Source organism: Phyllostomus discolor, chromosome 4, assembly GCF_004126475.2.
Source record: "Phyllostomus discolor isolate MPI-MPIP mPhyDis1 chromosome 4, mPhyDis1.pri.v3, whole genome shotgun sequence".
Lineage (NCBI taxonomy): Eukaryota > Metazoa > Chordata > Mammalia > Chiroptera > Phyllostomidae > Phyllostomus > Phyllostomus discolor.
Window position 1 is genome coordinate 181,252,190 of NC_040906.2, and position 13,720 is coordinate 181,265,909.

The 13,720-nt window shown below is 35.2% G+C and overlaps 1 protein-coding gene across 8 annotated transcripts in view; it reads right to left on the reverse strand.

Annotated features, from left to right (window-relative positions):
* The window catches only part of PTPRK (protein tyrosine phosphatase receptor type K), a 490,478-nt gene that overhangs the window by 81,415 nt on the left and 395,343 nt on the right, over window positions 1-13,720 (reverse strand). For all 8 annotated transcript variants that reach the window (XM_036024680.1, XM_028510317.2, XM_036024685.1 and 5 more), the window contains exons 12-13: window positions 11,206-11,479; window positions 8,524-8,560 (exon numbers count right to left, since the gene is read on the reverse strand). In XM_036024680.1, coding sequence (XP_035880573.1) covers window positions 8,524-8,560; window positions 11,206-11,479 — 311 coding nt within the window. The remainder of the gene's footprint in view (window positions 1-8,523; window positions 8,561-11,205; window positions 11,480-13,720) is intronic.

Below are 13,720 nucleotides of genomic sequence, written 5' to 3' on the forward strand. Positions count from 1 at the left end.
TGGGGGTGGGGTTAGGGAAGTATTATTAAGCCTACCATTATCTATTAATCCTATATTATTGCCTAGAAATATGAATAGGCTCCGTGTTGACTGACAGCTTTAAAAAAGTGATTTTGAAAAGAGATAAACATCACCGAGAATTTACCATCTTTGCTCTGTAAGGGCATGCTATTTCTGACCCTTGTTCATAAATGTCTATGAAATGATGTATGAGTAGAGGAGTTATTTAATTCTCATTAGTCCCTTAAGGCAATTTCCTAAAAATAAAGCAATAGTTTAGACTTTGCTATTGATATTATTTGAATGAAACTTTATAAAATTCTCTCTGAGAAACAACTGCCACCCTCAGTTTGATGTTATCAGTATATACTAACTACCAAATAAAATTTCAGGATTGGCCTTTAATTGCACCAGAGAAATAATTACTATAGTGGACTTCTGGTAACCATAGTGCCTTGGTTGACATGAAAATGGAAATTGAACACATATTAGTATTCACATTAATGATTCTAGACAGGCAAAGTGGAATGAGTGTAGTATATTGAAAAAAGTACTGGGATTGGTTTCTGATTCTATACTTTCAGTAGTCTATTCTACTTTGGAAAAATCAAGTTATCAGTGAACATCAGTTTTCTCATCAACCAAATGAGGGAATGACTTAAAGCAAGGTCACTAAAATTTTAGCACATATCATATTGCTAAAGAAATACTGAGTAAAATATAAGTATTTTATTAATATAAATTTATATGATCAAATGCACTTATTACCAATACCATTTCCATTACTTATTGTAAAGCCAACTGGTGAAAACATAAGAGCTGTTCAGTGGTGGATTTGAAATCATGGGTTATGAGTAGTAGCTACAGAATTTAGGAACCTATGTATTTTAATAGATTTCACTTTATCAATACATGTAATAAAATGATATTGTCATTTAATTTAGTAATTAATGTGAAAATTGATCAATATATGTAAAAGCAGAGGTAGAAGACTTAGTTTTATATCTTTTCAGAAATAATGGAATCTCTTAGGAAAGGCATCTGTTAATATTCTATACATAAAGATTTGTGTATGTAAGCATTGTTCTCAATTTGAAAAACAGTTTATTATAAAAGTAAATCCTCAATCTCTAAAATGTCTGCAAAATGAACTGGTAATATCTTTGTAATATATCATTGCTAAATAAATAAATAAACATAATAAGTAAATACAATTCAATTGGCTTCTTTAAACAGAGATTAGAATCCATTACTGGCCAGAAATTTCCCATCAGTAGTTTTGCCATTTTTGAACACTCCACATTACATTAGTAGTTAGGTAGTATATATACTTATATTACATGCAAAACTTTTACTGTATTTGTTTTTAGACTTTAGTTTTCCTCAGGTCTTTATATATATCATGAATTGCTCAATAAGCTTCTCAAGGTGAAGAGCTATGTCATTTGATCTCTATTTATAGAAATGTAAATAATCTCTCAACAGGGCTGTTGAGGACAGGACATTGTGGACATAACTCATTCAAGTCTCCAGGAGTCAGCTGACTTGATTACAAATAACACACACATACACACTCTGTACCCAATCAGGGGGACAGTAAAATTGTATCAATTTTTTACACCTATACTCCTCATGAAAAGAAAAGGTGGAAATTAATATAAGAAATAATAAATTAATAACTCAGGCAAAGCTTTTCTTTCTACATCTAAAAAAAATTCTAAGAGTATAGCACAATTTAAATGGAAGGTAAGCAAAAGTTAATAGGAATACTAAGAGGCAACATTTTTAATCAGTCATTTTTTTCACTTTCTGTAAAGATTAAAAAGAAAGCAAACACTTCAAATTATTTCTAAATTATGTAAATAAAATAAAGACTGGGGAAAATGTATATACATTCCATGTTTTAAAAGGAGAATAATTCTGCACAGCAATAGTCTTTCATTCGTTCATCCATTCCAAAGAGACTGACTGCATTTATATTAAATATCAGACACGGACAAAAAATATAAGCAGATTGTCACCCCTACCCTTATAAACCTGACAGTGTATCCAGATAGTTCTTCAGCTTATGAAAATTTTGAACAATAAACAATTTATACAGTCATTAGCTTTTGAATCCAATGTAGAAATACTATGTTTTTAGTCTACCGGAGTTTCACAAAGGTAAAGGGATATGTTAGTTGTGCAAAGAAGTTAAAATATTAACTAGCTCTTTATTTTTTAGCATAATATAGTATAATGGAGAAAATCCTTTCTTTATATTAACATAAAAATTTACAATGATAAGATCTTTGACAGAGCCACAGGAAACACTGGTGCTTAACAGAGAAGAGTTTCAAGCCATGAGCCACTGATTTAAGTTTTATTAAAATTGTACCTGTTTCACTTAGACATGCTTTCATTTTCCTCAGTTCACAAAATAAAAATAAAAAGAGAAAGAAACTCCAAATTAAATTAATTTTTGAAAACTAGGACATGGGCTACTTGCCTTGCAGAAGAAAGGAGTATGAGTACACACAGGAGCATTTAGGGTTCAGAGGAAAAACACAAAGTTATTCTCACTGATTAAAATTTTTCAGAGAGCTGGCAGCTTCCTCAAAGCTAATTTCATCCTAGGGACCAAGAAAAGCCACAACCTGGCCCAAGATTTCTTAATAGCCAGAATAAACTATAACAGTTGACCATAATTTCCATCAGCTTAAAAAAAAGGTATGTAAGTGTCTGAAAATTTATGTTTGATGTTTTACTATTTCCTTCAAAATGTTGCTAGCAAAATATAAAGCATGTTAGTAGACTTCACTCCTGTTTCCAAACCATCCTCCACTGCAGTTTTAAGTTCTGAAAGGGGTAAAAGACAAGAGTGTGCTTTAAGAGCTGATGATTGGGTTGTATCAAGTTCAAGTTCATCTGTGGTAAATCCGATGAAAATGAATTCAGTCAAGTAGCTTCTGCACACACGGTGCAACCAAGGGGAGCTTCCATGATTCTAATGTAACTTCTTGACAGAGTGTTTTCTTCCCGTGTTTGTTATTTTTGCATGACCGATCACTCAAAAAGATACTTTTATCCTTCTCAGCACTCAGAAAAAATGACGATGAAAGATTCAACAAAACAACATGAGACAAAATTAAGATGATAAAAAACCTATTTTTTAAAAATAAACCAGTTATCTAGTAATTAAGGAATAGGCAGCAAAGAAGGGAAGAAAGAATAAAGAAATATATCAAAAATATCAAAAGAATGAATAAAGTGATATTAAATGAATGGATGAATGCAGATATGCATGACTTGCAGAGGTGTCTGACCTTTTGATGTCTCTGGGCCACACTGGAAGAAGAGTTGTCTTGGGCCACACGTGAAATACAATATAACACGTAATCACAAAAAAACTAATGTTTTAAGTAAATTTATGATTTTGTATTGGGCCATGTTCACAGCCATCCTGGGCCTGTGGGCCGCAGGTTGGACACCCCTGCTAGAGTTTGGAATGTCCTTGTTTCCATGGCTACTATGGGAACTGTCTAGGGTGCTCTTTTCCAGCTCTCTTGGAGCCTGGTGAGGATAAATCCTACTCAAGGATCTAAGCCAAGGCAGCAAATGTATTCCTGGTGTGCAAGGCTGATATCTAACAGGAGATTGCCTGTTTTTAAAAGGCCACTGGTAACGATTAGGTTATATGAACTTTAATTGCTTACTTGCAACTGTTATGTGATATTTTTTTTTTCCTAAGAGGGGTAAAAATCTAACATCAGTTCAGACATCATTTGCTATAGGTTATACATTACTCACTAGTAGTGGTCTTCACAACAAGAATGTTAATTTCAGCAAATATATATCTGGGGTTAAGAAGTTCCAGCAGTGAGTAGCTCAGCTCATAATAGGCTAATTGTTTTCTTTGATTTTCTCCTCTTTTTACCTAATTTGGCCCTGAACTTCTAAATCACAAACCCTCACAAAATAATGCCCCTGATAAGAAGGATGAGTTGGAGATTATTCTTGCCATCTCTCCTTTTATGAATTGGAAAGAAAAAAACACTATTTCTTAGAAGATCAGACAGAAGAGATATTCTTAGATCTCTGTGGCCAGAATTGGGTTACAGATACAACCCTAAACCAGGCATCGGCATCAGTGCGTGGGAGCTGTTTACATCGCAGCTCTCCAAGTGTGGTTGGTTACCTGAGTAGCACCAGCTGGAGCAGCAGCAAACTTGCTAGAAATGCCATTCTTGGGCCCCTCCCTAGGCCCACTGACTTAGAAACTCTGAAGCTGAGACCAAATAACCTGTTTTAATAAGGCCTTTATTTGACTCTGACTCAAGTTAAAGTTTGAGAATTGCCAAGGCCAATCTGATTCACCCCCGGGTCTGAGCCTACCTTCCTTAGCAGCGAAGCACACAGCCTCCTCAAGGTCTTTGCAAGCGTTCCCTCTGCCTTGAACATTCTTTTGTCACATGTTTTCTCCCTCATTTCCTTCACCTGACCAGCGAGTCTGATTATCTTACATAAAATCGTGATGCCCCAGACACATGCCCCAGCATTCTGTAGCCCCCTTACTGTTTTATTTCTCTCCCCAAAAATGTACCCTCCATCTGATTATCACGTATTTATTTGTTTCTCGTCTGTTTCCCTCTAGTGAAATTTAAGTTCCATAGAAGCAAAGGCTTTGTTCTATGCATTCACTGTTCTGTGCAAAAGAAATTGGGAGAGTCAAAGAATGGTTATTTACAAATGGGCTTTTGGGATAAAATCCATTTTTCACTTAAAAACTTAAGTGTTTGTCATAATAATAGAATATAGCCACAATTCATTAACTTAAAAAACCCTCCCTTTCACCTTAAATGCTATGTTCAAGTAAATTTGCATATATGACACATTTTTCTGTTTTATCAAGTTCATGGCTTTTAACAATAAACATGTCAGACATTTTTTAATAGATAGATTTGAACAATATAAAAACCTCTTTTGAATTAAATTTTAAGTAAGTGGTTTTCTTCTAAAAAATCCAGAAATTCATAAGAGGGGGATATTGGACATAACCAAAATAGTTTCATAATGTAATAAGCTACTTATATAAACAGATTATAATCTTGTCAATATCTTGTATTATTGGTTTTGTTTTTTAGTCTTATTCTAGGGATTTATCCAATATCTTAATTTCTTATCAATGTTTGCTTTATGTTAAGAATAATTTTATGTCAATGAGTACATGGTTTCATAAATGACAGAAAATTTAAAATGAGATGGTATGCTAAATACTATTGAACGAGATAAAACTTTAATTGGCATACATCTCTCATTAGTTTAATACTGATAAAGCATATTTCCATAGAATACTTTTGAAAACCTTGAAATAAATTTTATTATAATTTATATAATATTTGCATGATCAGTATGTTAAATCTAAACATAAAGCTATTACTCATTGAAATAATTTCCTTAAGAAAGCAGTTGCAGTACACCTTTCTCAAAAGGCCCTTAGCTGCTTATTTACAAAAAATTGTTTGTGTGTATCCTGATTAAGAGCACTGTTGTACATGTTATGTAAAAAGATAGAGAGCACACCGACATCAACGGCCTAAAGCATCAGGCTGCACGGTGCTCCTACCACACTGTACAAGTGACTTTCCAGTGATGACCAGTTTTCTTAATGTACCACTGAAACCTTTCCTGATACTTATTTTCCTTTTTGCTTCCCAGAGACACAGGTGACTAAATTCCTTTTCATATGTTTGTAACAAGTCTGGTTTTGGATATGCTATTTTATAAAGGGAATAGTGTTCATGACATCCAATATAATTTAGACAAACCCTTCCACTCCATTTGGATGTGTATCTTTTCCATGACTTCTTACCTAAATGTGAATCAGACAGCACAACCTTTGATCTCAACTACAATGACCATAACTCCCAAAACACCCTTTCTCTTGCCCCATAGTATATATTCACATCACTCTTTATGCAGATATTGTGATGCTGATTATTTGCTCTCTCTATTAACAGTCAGGCCAATGTCACCACCCTCTTTATGCCTTAGTACCATCAGGTATGAGCTCCAAGAAGGCAACAATCTATTGCATTGGAAATTTTGTAGAACAAGTCTCACATTTCACAAATTTTTCAAAATGATCATGCTAGTTGTTCTTGAATTTTAAATACTTTCACATTCCACAGAAAATTCAGTGCCCTAAACCAATACAGTACACACATTTTAAACAAACAGTTTAATGAATTCTTATGTGTGCTTACATCTGTATAATACTTAGCCATTCCTTGCCCAAAGGTTCCTTCATGTCTCTGTCCAGTCAGTATGGTTATGTCATTTTGTCAATTAAGTGTGTCTTCAAAATACCCTGTAGGAAACCTTTTAATTTTCATATTGAAAATTTGTATACCAAAGATGACCATACTTGTATGGTGTTAGGTACAAATGAAGTCAGACAATAAGTTGATTTTACCCTAATAAGTGTGGAAAGAAGCTAAACGGTCAGAGAAGGAATTATGTTAGATCTGGATTAAAACACTAAACATTTACTTTCCCCCCGTAAAAATTTAGTTTTGTTTTCATGAACATTCCCTTCATAACTATGTAATACAAACTATGTCCTCTGGAGGTACAAAATGATTACAATGAAAAATTAGTAGTTATTTCATGTAATAGTCACAATATAGGGGATTATTCAAGTATTTCATATATAAAAACTATTTTAATCCTCACAATGATAAAGAGGATCAAATACTCCACTATTTATATTTTGGGAGTGAAGAGTTAAATATGTTGCAAATACTAAACGATAGTAAGGTGCAAAGTCAGAATATGAACCAGATAGTCCAGGGCCAGAGTCCGCTTCTCTTCCTCACTAAACCACACGGTCAACCTGAGATCCAGAAGTAAAACAGGAATAAACTATTAAATAAAGAAGGAACTACTACAAATGGACTCTTCCTTACTACCTCTGAGTTTCTGGCAAATGCTATGTGCCACATGGTACGTTTAATTTCCATAATCTTACTTCTCCTGCAGTCTAAATCACATAGGATATTTTTCATTATAATATTATTTGTATTAAGGGAGGGATAAAACAACAAATAGCTGTGTAAATGCAAATACTTAAATAACCAAATACAAAAACCTTAAATTTTAGAATAATTTATAGATATCTCTTCTCAGTTATAGAAATACAACATGACCATATCTAAAAAACTCTTTGGAGGCTGATGCAAGGCCCTTTTACATTTCTGGCTTTATTTTAAATCTGGAAAAACATAGATGATACATACGTAATTACTTTCTTCCATTATCTTCTAAAAATTTCCACTCTAACTCTTGATCTGTAAGCTGTTTGTAGAATAAAATAAATTCTTATATATCAGATGCCTCTGTGTGTATTTTCTCTTTCCCTCCATTAAGGATTTGCTTTTTCAATATCATGAAGAATCTTGGTATTGGAATCAAAAAGTGTATTTTTTTCTCTTCTGTGAAGCTTTTTTATTACTTCTCATGAGTCAAGAAAAAAAGTCTTTACTGTCTTCACAAACAAGGGTACAACGCAAATGCTCAACCGAGCAGAGAGATGATGGACGAGAGAAACGGTGGAAGGAGTGACGCCAGCACACACAGAATATGGCCATTCATTTTCACCCCAACGGAATCAGCTCCTGCTCATGAATGTCTAAATACTAATTCTGGCAGAAAACCATCCAGAGCGCCAACCCTCCACAGAGCCCCACGACTGCATGCAGACAGCTTTCTCTTGTTCCTCCTATTAAAGTCCACCAATCCCTCACCCTCCCTTGTTGGCACGATCATATAAGTCTTAACTGAAGGATTATAAACAGAGTAAATTCTGGAGATTTTCTCCCACTCTGGACTCTAAATACTCATCCAAAGATGAAAATATTTTCTCCTAAAGAAGTCAGGCAACACAACTATGCTGTGAAATGTCAGCAGGAACTGCCCTGGCCACTGGCCATCACAGATCTAATTTCTTGGCATCAGCTGGATTTAAAAAATTAGGTTAAAAAGAAAGTAAAGCATCTTCAATGAAACTGCACTGCTGATGAAGACGAGTCTCCACACCTACGCTCTTCCATAGGCATGGACTAGCTCGGTTCTTTTAACCTTTGTCTACCACAGAAAGTAACAGAGGTTTTTAAACAACCACCTTGTGAATTTGAACTGATGTTGCTGAGCTTTTCCCAATACATTGGTTGATCAGCAACACAAGACCTTTCTGATACTTAATGGCAGAAATAAGCCCTTCTAAGGGCTTCTAAATCCTTCCTACTCTCATAACAAGATTGCTCCAGTCAATTCCTAGAGGATGGAAACTAGCACCCCACTATGTGTTGAAGACACCCAAGTGAGTCAGAGGACTTGACTGGCAGTTTAACTGGGCCCTACTACAAACACTCTGTAATAGAAGTGTCACATGTAATTATCCTGGAAGCAGGGAACAAAGCTCTTTCATTTTAGAAAGCAGGAGAATGAAATTTGAAAAAAAAAAATAAAAAGCAAACCTCTTACCTTTTGTAGCAATTCGAACACACTGTGTTTTAGTTTCCTGATGGAGTAAAAGTGAAAGAAAATTGTCAGTGTATACATGTTTCCTATTTCATAAACTATAACTACTTTGAATATCAATTTGGGACTATAAAATAGGTTTAAAGAATCAAATTGCAGTATTAAGGAAGCTTTTAATGTTTTTATATGTATTCTCAGATATCTTTTATTTTTAAATGTAAAATAAGAACTTAAAAAAAATTTGAACATTTTTCTCAAGATTTAGGTGTTCTTTCTCATCTTGTAATGAAACAGGCTATTCTGTCTGGGACAAGTATAATGGCATTCTATTTGCATTTTTGTACTTTATGAACAATCAGGAAAAAAAAAGTGTTTGCAAAGCTAATACAAATTGGACCCCAACAGAAACTTCATTTTCTCCTTGTGGCTGTACGCTTGGACTAAAGCCAAGCGCTACATGCTCTCACTCAGAGCCTGGCATGACTAAAGAGCTACATGACAGCAGTTAGAAAGATCTTCAAAAAATTACATCATAGTTGCAACATAATTTATCCTTTTTTTTTCTTTTTAATTTAGCTGTTTGGGGATAAATCTTTCTTGGTGATGATTTTCCCCCTCTTGCTAGACAGAAGGGGTTGAGGAAATAGTAGAAATAGGAAAGGGCAAGTTATTACAGATTCTATTTTTTATCTTTTCCTTTTCTCTTCCTTTTAAAAAATGCTGTGGGGTGGCACTAGGAGGGGAACACACTTTTATGGGTACAACTCTTAGACTTATTTCTTTCAGTTTATGCCTTTAAACTTATAAGTGGTTGATAAAGATGCTAAAGCCAGTGAACAAAACAGAGGCTATTTGTTTTTAAGATGCAGTTATAATTTCATCGGGAGTAGTTCTATATATTGATAAACCAAGAGTTTATCATTTTCTCTTAAGCATGTGTTATTTTTAAATTAAGCAAAATAAAGCACTGAGGGAGAAACAGTAATTAAAAATGAAAGTATGCAATTCTATCCCTTAATTGTGACCTAAGGCCTTCATAATAAACTGTAAGAGATTATTTCACTTTCCCATAAAGCCCCAGGGGGATTTTGATTTCCTAAAAGCAATTGCTGTTAACTCTATCGGGATTACCAGACTCCGCTGGTAGGGACCATGTCAATTTTAAAACTCTTTGCCAGGATAACTGTGAGATATATTGTTGCTACTCTGTACTTTGCTTATACCACATGGAGACACAGTAACAATTAGAAGATAAAATTCATAAGGATGCTTTTAAAGAATGCCAGAGAAAATCCTATATAAGTAACATGCATTTATTAGTACTCTTCTCACACCATATACCAAATGACAAAAGTTAATTTGCAATCTTTCATCTCTGTAAAAATGAATATCCAAACACAGAAGTATGCTTTCTACCACGATGTAACCTTCATGTCCAGAATGGAATATTAACTTCCATAGTCCTCTCTTTTTTGAGGAGCCAGTGGTAGAGAACGTTGTGTAGGTCGGGAGTGGGCAGCTGGCTTGCCCTTAAAGACTCCCTCTTATGAGGAAATATACTAGAAAATGACGAGAGCATTTGCAACCATGAGCGGTCTCTGGCTTTGGGGTACATTTTAGAAGATGCTATGGCATTTTTCTCTGCCATATTCTGCAAGCCAACCATTTAGGGTAAGGAGAAAAATAAAGTTTTCATCAAAAGCAACTGGTCAATACTCTAAGTTCCCATGGTCCCTGAAGAAATGTAAACGGATTGCTGTGTCTTCCACTTAAGCTATTCCAAGACCTAACATGACCAGTGCAACTAGATATCAAGTACTCACTTCAGGGACTCAATTACCCAGTTACAAGTCAACAAAAATATCCTCCTCCTATTGGATTTTGAATTGTGGACATTTTCTCTTCTCAACTTTTTTTTTCCTATCTCTCTCTGAAGAAAAAAAATAAGTAAGTTGTAGGAAAGAAAATCCTTCACAGAGAACAGCACGAAGCATGAAAGGCCAGGTTATTTCCCCACATAAGGAACCACTGGTTGTTTCTAACTCCCTGTTGTGTTTTCCTTTCCAATATTCATTTGGGACCAGCGGCAGTCCTCAAAAACAACTGTGTCCAAAATGGGAAAAGGAGGGGCAAGCAGGGAAATGGAAAACAGACTCGAACAGCACCGCACTCAGGGTCTCCAGGCAGCCTTCTGTTTGGGTCCTGTCAGATATACCACAGGCGTCCTCGTGTAATCAGAGGATTGTTACTTGTTATTTACTATTTGGCTTGTACCCCCTGAAAGTTTATAAGGGTTTATTAGCCTGCTGTGGAGCACGCTTTCTGTTTATCCTGCAGTAAATTTAATCTTCTGAAGTGTGCCACTACTGAGCAAAGGCAGAACAATTCCCCGTATTTACTGGGGCTCGAGTGTCAGCAGCACACCCACCTTTTCAAATCACTTTGCTCACAATTGCCCATGCGGGCTTTCCTGAAGAAGGTTCAAGTAGAAGCAGTTACTAGGAGACAGGAATCCTGTGCAAGGTAACACATGGAGCCAGACTCAAACCTGGGCACGACAGCCTCCCCCCGCACACACCAAATTTCCCCCCTTTGTTTAACTGACAAATGCTACTGAGTATTTGCAACACTTGGCTGTAGCATTTCCTCAGGGCAGTGAAAAAGCAAATCCTGGAGAAAGCTTACCTTCTCTACACTGCTCATTGCTTGGAAATAGATGTTGTATCCTTTGCGTGGAGCCAAAGGGGGGTTCCAAAAACCCTGATAGGTCCTATTGTCACCCACGGTGAATGGAGCAGGCTCAGGAAGATTCCCCGGGGGTAGCTCAGCAGCAAAGTAGTAGGGTGCACCCCCACTCATGGCACTTTGGTATGTGACAGGAACCTGGTAGCATTCCATTGCTCCGGCTTCTCGCTTGGTTCGGTGTGGATGCAACTCCTCCACAACGATCTGATAAGCACTTTTTGGAAAAAGAAAATAAAGCACACATTTAGAGGTTCTAGATATTAGGATTTCTCAAAAGAAGAAACAATCATTTAACAGTAACAGGAAACATTTAAAAAACTTTAAGGTCAGTCTTATTAACACCCTGTGTTCTTGTTTTCAGCTATTTTGCAATAAAATAAAATTTCACATGGATTCCAATCCCAGTGTAATTATCACAAAACTGAAACAAGAAAGTTAAAAACATCAGCAAAGAACTAGACTCATGTTTAACTGTTGAGAAATGAGCCACCCTAATAAGGAACCTGACATTAACCAGAGACACATAATAGATTTAAGTTTCTTGTCTGGTATTTTTAAATGCTTAAAGTTAATATTTTCCTTTGAAATGGTAGCATCGAAGGTCCAGCTAGCTCCAAGGCCCAACAGAATGGCCGCCTTGGGGCGGAGCTGAAAGCACCGGTTCACAGTTGTCACAATGTTAGAGACAGAACGTGCTGACAGGCAGTCCCCACCTCTTGACCTTGCCCTGGCATCAACTTTGGCTCGCAGCTATGCAGATCTAAAGCACAAGTGACATGCTGCAATACGGGCACAGATGGACAGAAATCTGTCCTCACCACCAAAATAGAGCTGCCTCCTTCTTCTAGAGTTGTTAATAATAAAGTGTTGCAAATCATAGAAACAGATGGCATTTGGCCTATTAAAGCTCCAATCTAGCTAAAACTTTCAATACCTTTCCTAAATGTCTTAAACTTTTCTATAACAGCTATTATTTTACAGAGGAAAGAAAAAAAATGCAACTTTAAAATAAAGATCTGCCTGAGCACTGGTAATGTATTTTTATTAATTTATGAAATTGGTATATTAATAATATTCTTCCTTGGTAAGGGATTCTTTAGGCAAACATTTTTAGGAAATGTATACCCAAGGAAGCTGACTTTATTGACACATTTATTATATTACATGTATTAACAATATATCTAACATATATTAACATATTTGTTAATATATTATTAACCAATTTTAAAAATTGTGTTTCAAAATTCCTGCAAATTATCAGACAATGCATTGTGGTCACAAATACACTGCTTATAAATAAGCTGTGTGTAGAGCTGCATTCTGACTCTGAGCCTCCAGGAAAATACGCTCATTCAATGCAGGGAAAAACAGTTGCTACTGAGTGGATCTCCAGCAGAAATAGAATATTTCCTTTAGTAAACTTCTATAAAAAGGAATAGAAAGAGAGAGGGGAGGGACACACACACACAAAGAGAGAGAAAGAGAGATGGAATCTGCCTCCATGACAATTAAAAATTAAATTTTATACTAGCTTAGAACCTGGTGTAAAATTCTAATTTAATATATATAAACTGTGTTATCCCTACAAACAGAAAACCTTCCTATGGTTAAGAAAGGAGTTTTATAAATCAAATATTTTTCTCCTTAATTATTCAAATTCCCATTTCCTATTAAAATATTGCAAAAAAAATTGGTAGGTCAATATCCATCTTCTTTCCCTTAGAAATAGTGTAAAAATTATATTAATGTCAGAATTTCAGATTTGGATTAGTAACTAAAGCAGAAGTCTATGTTATTTGAAATCACCTGTACTGCATCATGCTCTCTTTCTCTTCCAAGTTGGGTTTGTAAGTTCTTAGACACACTATTAAAAAGATACATGCTCTCTGAGTGGTCCATGGAGGAGCACTTGTTAATTTTATTTTATTTTGGTATAATTTATTTTGGTATAATTTATTTTCATTGTGTTTTTTTCCATTACTATTTAGTCCCCATAGACTCTCCCCACCCCACATTAAAAAATACTGGAAATACATGATAGTCCTTCGAGAGAAAAAAGATGATAGCTGACATGTTCCACATTAAACAAACCTAGTATTTTTTTCCATTCACTTTCAATTTAGAATTTGTATCTTTATGATGTACATTTGCGTGTTCTGCTGAAATATACATATGCAGATAAAAAGTATATAGATAAACTCATACATGCACACGTTCCATCTTAACTAATTCTATTAAATTGCCATAGTTATATATTGCAAATTAAGACATTTCACACAAAAATAGCTCATCTCTTCAAATCTTCCAGGGGCAAAGCAAACTGCTGATGTTGGAGGGAAGTGAAGGAAGAAAAAGTAAAATCTATTCTGGGGGAGAAATCTCATCGAACTTGAGATGGGCTTAAACTCAAAGTAGTTACATTCACTTTTAAAATAATATATTTTCCCTTCATTGT